Source organism: Hippocampus zosterae, chromosome 9, assembly GCF_025434085.1.
Source record: "Hippocampus zosterae strain Florida chromosome 9, ASM2543408v3, whole genome shotgun sequence".
Taxonomy (NCBI): Eukaryota; Metazoa; Chordata; class Actinopteri; order Syngnathiformes; family Syngnathidae; genus Hippocampus; species Hippocampus zosterae.
Window position 1 is genome coordinate 3,839,950 of NC_067459.1, and position 9,615 is coordinate 3,849,564.

The 9,615-nt window shown below is 43.9% G+C and overlaps 1 protein-coding gene across 1 annotated transcript in view; it reads left to right on the forward strand.

Moving 5' to 3' along the window:
- Positions 1–8,352, forward strand: part of usp48 (ubiquitin specific peptidase 48) — a 56,023-nt gene extending 47,671 nt beyond the window's left edge. The window contains exons 27-28 of the mRNA XM_052075076.1: positions 4,627–4,653; positions 7,796–8,352. Coding sequence (XP_051931036.1) covers positions 4,627–4,653; positions 7,796–7,818 — 50 coding nt within the window. The 3' untranslated portion in view covers positions 7,819–8,352. The remainder of the gene's footprint in view (positions 1–4,626; positions 4,654–7,795) is intronic.
- The last annotated feature ends 1,263 nt before the right edge of the window (positions 8,353–9,615 follow it).

A 9,615-nucleotide genomic window follows, 5' to 3' on the forward strand; every position in this document is an offset into this window, starting at 1 on the left:
CTGAGCCCCAAAGAGAATCTGGGGGATATTGTGAAGAAGTAGTTGAGAGACACCAGACCCAACACTGTGGATGAGCTGAAGGCGCTATCGAAGCATCCGCAGTGTAACATCAGCAGTGCCACAGGCTGATTGCCTCCATGCCACACCGCATTGAAGTAGTCATTTTTGCAGAAGGATTCTCGACCAAGTATTGAGTCCATAACTGAACATAATTATTTGACGGTTGACTTGTTTTTTGTCATAAAGACTTTTTTTTTTAAAAAAACAACTTTTCAAAAAAATTGGTCGGATGAAATATGCAAATGTTTTTGAGATGGGGATTTTAGTTTTTTCCTATATTTTTGCCAAAATGATCAATATTAAAACAATAAACGGCTTGAACGACTTCGGTTGTGTGTAATGGATCTAAAATATATGAAAGTCTAATGTTTATCCATACATTTCAGAAAATAATGAACTTTATCACAATATGCAATTTTTTTGAGAAGGACCCTTTACCGTCCCAATGATCCGAGGAACTAAGTTGCCTGGGGCTATATGTCCCTGGCAGGGTCACCCATGACAAACAGGTCCTAGGTGACGGACCAGACAAAGCACGGCTCACAACCCCCCTTATGAAGAATAAAATAAATGAAATCCAGTTTCCCTTGCGCAAACGTGGGTCACCGGGGCCCCCCTCTGAAGCCAGGCCTAGGGGTGGGGCTCGTTGGCAAGTGCCAGGTAGCCGGGCCTGCACCCATCGGGCCCGGCCGGGCTCAGCCCGAAGAGACAACGTAGGTACCCCTTCTCATGGGCTCACCACCCACGGGAGGGGCCAAAGGAGTCGGGTGCAGTGTGAGCTGGGCGGTAGCCAAAGGCCGACACCCTGGCGGTCCGATCCTCGGCTGCAGAAGCTAGCTCTAGGTCACCTCTCTTGCAGGGAAGGAGCCTGAGCTGGTGTGCGAGATAGAAAAGTTCCGGCTGGATATAGTTGGACTTACATCCACACACAGCCTGGGGTTGGACAATATTCCACTCTGGAGTTGCCCACGGTGAGAGGCGCAAAGCAGGTGTGGGCATATTTCACACCGGTAGACGAGATGGTTGCCTCCCTTCCCCTTTGGGTGGGGGCATGGGTCCTGACTGTTGTTTGTGCGTACGCACCCAACAGCAGTTCAGCGTACCCACCTTTTGTGTAGTCCTTGGAGGGTTTGCTGGAGAGTACTCCTGCTGGGGACTCCCTTGTTCTGCTGGGGGACTTCAATGCTCACGTGGGCAACGACGGTGAGACCTGGAGGGGCGTGATTAGGAGGAATGGCCACCCCGATCAGAACTCGAGTGGTGTTTCGTTATTGGACTTCTGTGCTCATCACGGATTCTCCATAACGAACACCTTGTTCAAACATAGGGGTCTCCATATGTGCACTTGGCAGACCCAAACGTGAGGGTTTGTTGGGAGTGTCTGGCGGAATCCCGTCAGAAGGAGTTTCAACTCCCACCTCCGACAGAGCTTTTCCCATGTCCCGGAGGAGGTGGGGGACATTGAGTCCGAGTGGACCATGTTCCGTGCCTCTATTGTTGAGGCGGCCAATCTGAGTTGTGGCCGTAAAGTGGTTGGTGCCTGTCGTGGGGGCAACCCCCGTACTCGCTGGTGGACACCAGCAGTAAGGGATGCCGTCAAGCTGAAGAAGGAGTCCTATCAGGCCTTTATGGGCTGTGGGACCCCAGATGCAGCTGACGGGTATCGACTGACCAAGCGGAATGCTTGTTTCGGTGGTCGCAGAGGCAAGAACTCGGCGTGGGAAGAGTTCAGTGAGGCCATGGAAATCCGACTTTCGGACGGCTTCGAAGAAATCCTGGTCCACCATCGGACGTCTCAGAAGGGGGAAAAAGTGCACCACTAACTGTGTACCGTGGGGATGGAGCGCTGTTGACCTCGACTCGGGACGTTGTGAGCCGGTGGGCGGAGTACTTCGAAGACCTCCTCAACTCAACCAGCACGTGCTGCCTTCCTTGAAGGAAGCAGAGTCTGGGGACTCTGAGGTGAGCTCCCCTATCTCTGTGGTCGAAGTCACCGATGTGGTTAAAAAGCTCCTCGCTGACAAGGCCCCAGGGGTGGATGAGATCCGTCCGGAGTTCCTCAAGGCTCTGGATGTTGTGGGGCTGTCCTGGTTGACACGCCTCTGCAACATCGTGTGGTCAGCGGCGAGAGTGCCTCTGGATTGACAGACTGGGGTGGTGGTCTCTCTTTTTTAAAAGGGGGACCGGAGGGTGTGTTCCAACTACAGAGGCATCACACTCCTCAGCCTCCCTGGTAAGGTCTATTCATGGGTGCTGGAGAGGAGAGTCCGTCAGGAAGTCAAGCCTCAGATCGAAAAGGAACCGTGTGGTTTTCGTCCCAGCAGTGTAACAGTGGACCAATTCTACACCCTTAGCAGGGTCCTCGAGGGTATGTGGGAATTCGCCCAACCAGTCTACATGTGTTTTGTCGACTTGGAGAAGGCGTTTGACTGTGTCCCTCGGGGAGTTCTGTGGGACGTGCTTCGTGGGTATGGGGTACCAAACCCCCTGATACGGGCGGTTCGGTCACTATACCACCGATGTCAGAGTTTGGTTCGCATTGCCGTCAGTAAGTCGGAATAATTTCCAGTGAGGGTAGGACTCCACCAAGGCTGCCCCTTGTCGTCGATTCTGTTCATAACCTATATGGACAGAATTTCTCGGCGCAGCCGAAGCGGTGAGAGGATCCATTTTGGTGGCCTCAGTATTACATCTCTGCTATTTGCAGATGATGTGGTACTGTTGGCTCCTTAATGCAGGGCTCTCCAACTCTCACTAGAGTGTTTCACAGCAGAGTGTGAAGCGGTTGGGATGAAAATCAGCACCTCCAAATCTGAAACAATGGTCCTCAGTCAGAAAAGGGTGGAGTGCCCCCTCTGGGACGGGGAGCAGATCTTGCCCCAAGTGAAGGAATTTAAGTACCGTATTTTCACGACTATTCGACGCATCGTACTAATGGCCGCAGTCTCATTAATGCGTGACATTTCTGTATTTTACACATACACAGGACGCATCGTACGAATAGCCGCAGTTTTACAGTGGTAAAACATACGCCAGCTTAAACATACGGCATGCATGCGCGCACTCTAACACGTTAGCTTGAAGCATACGGTAGCATGCCAAGACATACAAATAAGATAAAAACACGTTTTTAAAAAGGCAACGAAAGCAGAACTGAGTTCGGGTGTATTTTATTTAGCCATCGTACAATGTTCTCACGTTTTTCGATCAATCATCACCCAGAAATCCATCAAAGTTCTCATCCTCTGTATCAGAAGCAGAGGACTGCACATCTCAGTTGTCATTGAATGCATCACATGCTAGTGTGAGTTGCTACGCATTGCCGAGCGGAAAGAAGGAGTAGCAACAGCAAAGTCAACATTTCTCTCGTGTGAAGCTTTCCCACATTTGAAAGTAAAGAACAGAGCGAAACATGGTGGCAGCGCGTGTGTGTGTGTAGAAAGAATTGAACAATTGTGCAAGTACCGTAATCCATCAAAAACGCCGCGTTCCCTCTCGTTGTTGCGTATTGTGGCGTAACTCGCCAAGCGCTGCCTCTCACTCTTTGTAAAGTTGTGTTTGCCACCGATCATCCATTGTTCCCATGCCGTTTGCAACTTTACTTTGAACACCCGGTTGATGCCAATGTCCAGCGGTTGGAGTTCTTTAGTCAAGCCTCCGGGAATAACGGCAAGCTCAGAGTTTATTTGCTTGACTTTTTTTTTTCACCGCTGCTGTGAGATGGGCACGCATGCCAAAAGCATAACAGGTGGCTTTAAGTTTGAACTGAGCTTCGTAGGCGTGCGTGTCTTTTTGTCGAATTTATTTTCAGGGGTTCTTAGAAACCAAAACCGGAGTTGTTTTGCAACAAAGCACATTGCCACACTCTATACAAGTGTTGGTACTGGCTTGAGGCGTCCACTTACACGCCCACCCTTCACCATTGGCGGACTAGCTTGTCTGTCCTCTCTCTCCCTCTCTCTCCCTCTCCATATATGTATGTATACACGCCCACCCTTCCCTGATTGGCCGACTTCTTTCACAGTCACTTCCGCCTTTTCTCTATATAAACAGCGTGTCGGCAGTCAGTCAGATTTTGGAACTCAGCGCATATAAAGGACGCTCCGCACCATAAGGCGTACTGTCCATTTTGGAGAAAATTTAAGACTTTTAATGGCGCCTTATAGTCGTGAAAATACGGTATCTTGGGGTCTTGTTCACGAGGGAGGGCAGGAGGGAGCGAGAGATCGACAGGCGGATCGGTGCAGCGTCTGCTGTGATGCGGACGTTGTATCAGTCTGTCGTGGTAAAGAAGGAGCTGAGCCAAAGGGCGAAGCTCTCAATTTACCGGTCGATCTACGTTCCAACCCTCATCTATGGTCACGAGCTCGGGTTCCCTCGGGGAGGGCTGGAAGAAGTGGCTAGGGAGAGGGTAGTCTGGGCTTCCCTGCTAAAGCTGCTGCCCCCGCAACCCGGGCCCGGATAAGCGGTAGAAGATGGATGAATGGACCTCTACCTGCTCTAGTAAAGTTGTCTGTTCACCTAGTTTTTTTTCCCCCCTAACACTGTTCATCACTTAATTTATAGTGGGAATGCCAGAAGAGGGGTTTAAAGGTAAGCATTTTCACATGATCTCTAAATATACTGTATATACCGGATTATCCGCAATATAAGGCACTTAGGAGCACAGGGCGCACCTTCAATGAATGGCCTATTTTAAAACTGCACCGCGTTATCAAGTACATAGAATAGAAACTACAATCGTTGCAGCGATTTCGCTATGCATCCACTAGATAGAGCTCCACTAAAGGAATGCAATACGATACAATCAAACCTTATTTGTAGAGAGCCCTGGCTGCAGTTGTGTTATGCATCCACTAGATAGAGCTAGGCTCAAGGAAATACAATACTAACCAGCTTTATTGACATTCATACATACTTTCACAACCGCTGCAGCTGCAACAAAGTGTTTTACAGAACATTTAAAATACTACGTCCAAGAAATCAGAATATTGATCCATGTATAAAGCACATTGGATTATAAAGCACAGTCGGCTTTTGCGAAAATTCAATGCTTTTAGGTGTGCCTTATAGTGCGGAAAATACAGTGCGTGTGCACACACACATACATACATATATATTATATATATATATATATATAATGTATTTATATATTAGAGCTGTCAAACGATTAAAATATGTAATTAAAAATGCAACTGTCATAATTAACTCAAATGAACTAAAAAATTAATCGTGATTACTCACACATTTTTATCGTTTATGAATTTCCTTTTACATTTTTTGTCCTATTTTGTCCCCATTTTAATGCTCTCATGAATCATGAATCAGTTTTCTATGTGCCAAATGTAAATATTTACTGAAATAACAATTTCGATTTTCAACTTTACGTGAACAATTTTTCACTTGGTGCAGTTATTCACACATAATCTCTCACACAATATTACTGTCCATCAATAACGGTGAAAAAAATATTTTGTCACACAACAGCTGCTCTAATAGCTTTTTTTATGAAATCAAAACAGCAATATAACATTATAAAGTGCACATCTAAGGTACACTAGTACTCAGCCTATAGTGGATTTAAACCATGGTTGCATACTTCGTTTTTCTCAAGTTTGCTTTCAACACAGCAGTCTGTTTCTGTATGTTTGTTGAAGAATAACGAGACATCGGGCACCAGTGTTCATTATGTGCCGCTGTATTCGAAACTGCCGGCCGTACAAACAAGCACACGCACTTCCCCGTGCTACAGGGGCAAACCATTCTGGAAGGGGTGGGGGGTTCACTCCCCCTAACACAGTCAGGCTATGTTGATTGTGTTGGTCCTTCTTGTGCGGAAGTCTCTCTACGGTTTTGTGTAGACCTCATTTCGAATGACTACACTTGGTTCGATGACAACACTGGAGACGTTTTACTTTCGCTAGGTCGCTATCACCGTAGCGCACTGTCGCTGTCAGACGAACACAGAGAAGCTCCACCCGCTCTATTTATATGGACACAGACCACTGTAACCTTCCACACAAAATAGTTCCAAACAAGTAACAATCGCGTCAGTGGCATACATCGTATACCTGTATGATACAGAGAGAGAGAGAAGAACAGAACTTTGGTCTTGTCAGTGGAGCAATATGGCAACTATTTAAAAGTAAACTTTCCATTCATAGACACCAAAAACGGATGCTTAGAGTTTATTCATGGAAAGTTTACTTTTAAAAAGTTGCCAGATTGCTCAACTGACAAGACCAAAATTACCTGTATTATACAGGTATACGATGTATGCCACTGACGCGATTGTTACTTGTTTGGAACTATTTTGTGTGGTACAGTATTCCGTGTCCATATAAATAGAGCGGGTGGAGCTTATTTGTCTTCGTCTGTCAGTGACGGTGCGCTGGAGTGGTAGCAACCTAGCGAAAATAAAATGTCTCCAGTGTTGTTGTCGAACAAAGTGTAGTCATCCGAAATGATGTTTACACAAAACCGTAGAGACTTCCGCGCAAGAAGGATCAACAGAATCAACACAGCATGACTGCTGTGTTCAAAGCAAACTTGAGAAAAACGAAGTATCTAACCATGGCTTAAATCCACTATAGGCTGAGTCCTAGTTTACCTTAGTTATGCACTTTATAATGTTATATTGCTCTTTTTTGATTCCATAAAAAGAGCTGTTAAAGCAGCTGTTGTGTGACAAAATATTTTTTCACTGTTGTTGATGGACAGTAATATTGTGTGAGAGATTATGTGTGAATAACTGCTACAAGTGAAAAATGCTCATGTAAAATTGAAAATCGAAATTATTTCAGTAAATATTTACATTTTGCACAAAAAAACTGATTCATGATTCTATGTTGATGAGAGCATTAAAATGGGAAAAATAGGACAAAAAGATCTAAAAGGAAATCAAAAATGCATGAGTAATAATAATCACGATTAATTTTTGTGAATTTGAGTTAATTATGACAGTTTTATTTTAATTAGATTAAATATTTTATCGTTTGACAGCTCTAATATATATGTGTGTGTGTGTGTGTGTGTGTGCGTGTGTGCGTGTGTGCGTGTGTGTGCGTGTGTGTGTGTGTATATAGACACAGTGGTTTATCTACTTACGAAACGAATTGGCTCTGGAAGAAATTCCTTTACTTGAAAATGTTATAGCTCTGTGTCTATGCAGCGTCCTCGTCATTCGCCCCTCAGGCCACAAGGCGTTCCAATAGTTTTATGTAAATGTAATTCACCCTGAAAAAGTCTTAACCAGTCGGGCAATCGCTTACTATTCTGATTTTAACCTTCGACATTTTCAAAGGATTGTTCAAAACCGACTTTTGCTCAGTTCTCGACAAAAACGCCGGGCAAAAACCACTTCTGAGAGACAACATGAACGAAAGAGGGCAAAAAACAATGAGGACGGAGTTAAAAGTTAAATGACCATTTTTATTCTTTACTCTGTTTTGTTTATACATTATGCACAACTCTCGTTCATTGTGCAAAAATTCTTCAGGAAATATTTTTGTCTGAAACTTTTTTTGGGGTGGGGGGGGCTTGGAACGAATTAGGGCATTTACATGGAAAACACATCTCCTTACAATATTTTCTAGTGAAGAAATTTCTTTCACAACCAATTTCGTAAGTAGAGGTACCACTGTGTGTGTGTGTGTGTGTGTATATATTATAGTATCCACACTTTTAGTTCTCAAAGCAAAACATTGATTTATAAAATGTTTGTGAATGTTTACAGGCACTGGGCTTCTTGGACATTGAAGACAAAACCTTTGATGTCGCCATGTTTGAGTTGAGCCATGCTTTAATTTAATAAAGTGTCAATGTATAAAGAAGTGTTTTATTTTTTTCAGTTGCCATTGTTGAATGGTGACAGTTATTATGCCGGAAGCCAGCTATTTTTTTCCCAGCTTAAGGCAAGTTCTCAATCATTGTCTCCAGACCTTTGTTGCACTTCTGGCTCAATGCAGATTATTACAATTCAGTACATATGTTGTCTTCCCTTATATTCTACAGTTTTTGTCGTTTGGAATGTTAAATTATGGAAGAAAGTACAGTGTTCATGTGAAAACTTGTTTAACTTGTACTCTCACTTGAGATTATCCAGGTGTGTTACGTGAATGCACAAATATGTAAAAAATATTGTTACCTCACCATATGTTGTATAGCAGTTATTTCCTACAGAAATGTTAGCAATGCAAACCTTATTGTTTGAAAGTTTGGAATTGAATGCAAGCAGTGTACTGTTATTTCCACTGTTATTTCTTATTGACAATAAAGTTATTTTTCAAATCATTCTACTCATCAATTCTCACACAAAATTATTTAGTTCCTATGACAAATTATATTTTCAAAGATGAAATATTTGACCATTGACAACTCAGTTTGTAATGACCCAAAAACTGGCTCCGCTCATCTCATGTTACAATGACCATTTTATTAATTTGCTCACAATGAGCACATTTTGCAATATACAGTATTTTTGACACAGTAGGGTTTTCATGATTTGGAGTCTCTAAAACCGTTACTGTTAATTCCACAAACTGCTACAGAATTAAAGTGTGAGCGGACAGTTACTTCCGCATTTGAATATCCAGATTTAAACAGTGACGTACGGACAACGTCAATGCATAATGGAGCAATGGAGTGAGCAAAAATGAGAAAGAGCAAGTATTCCCCGGGTTGGAAGTTCTTTTAGAAACCCAATCTAAATCTGACACTGAATGCGACAATTGAAGTTCAGAAATCTCGGATATGTTTCTCCACCAGCATCATCTATGCCCTGTCAGGATTTTTTCAAAAGCAGGAGAAATCCTCACCCCAAAACAACCACCTCACTCCAGCCGCTTTGGAGAAGTTAATACAAAATAAAACAAAGACACCTATCAATGTTTTAATTGTCCTTATTAATTTACAAGCACTGATAAAAGTCACACAAGCACATTCTTATTTGTAATACAGTTTTCACTGTGGTCCTATCACTTGTTTTGTAGGCAACTTGTAGTCCATTTTAGTAAACTCTTACTGGCGCCTTAGAGTAAATAAATCGTAATGAAGTGTTGGTACATATAAAATATTCCAACAAAGGTTATGGAAAGGTGGAATACTGTACATGTTAGGATATTTGGCTTTTTAAGGAGGCCCGAAAACACCAGCGAGCTGAATCAACGTAACTAACCGCCGTGGTTACGCGGCGGTGATGTTGGAAGGGACGACTCTCCCATCAAAGGCAAAGCATGGATTAGATCAGGCGTGTCCAAAGTCCGGCCCGCGGGCCAAATCCGGCCCGCGGTCGACTTACATCCGGCCCTCGGCCCCCGTCATAAAATCAGTGCCGTCTGGCCCGCAGGTTGGGCGCAATGGAACACGTGTTGCATTGACTGAGGTCTCGTAGACTGGTGAGTGATGTTTCATAGAGTACTGCTTCCCTCTAGTGGCTAAATGAGTAATAGCATTCACTAAATGAGTAATAGCATTTAGACACTAGAGGGCATCACTGACGAGTTAACAAGACATCACTCCGCGTTTATATTGACTGATATGTCATATTTCAAATTC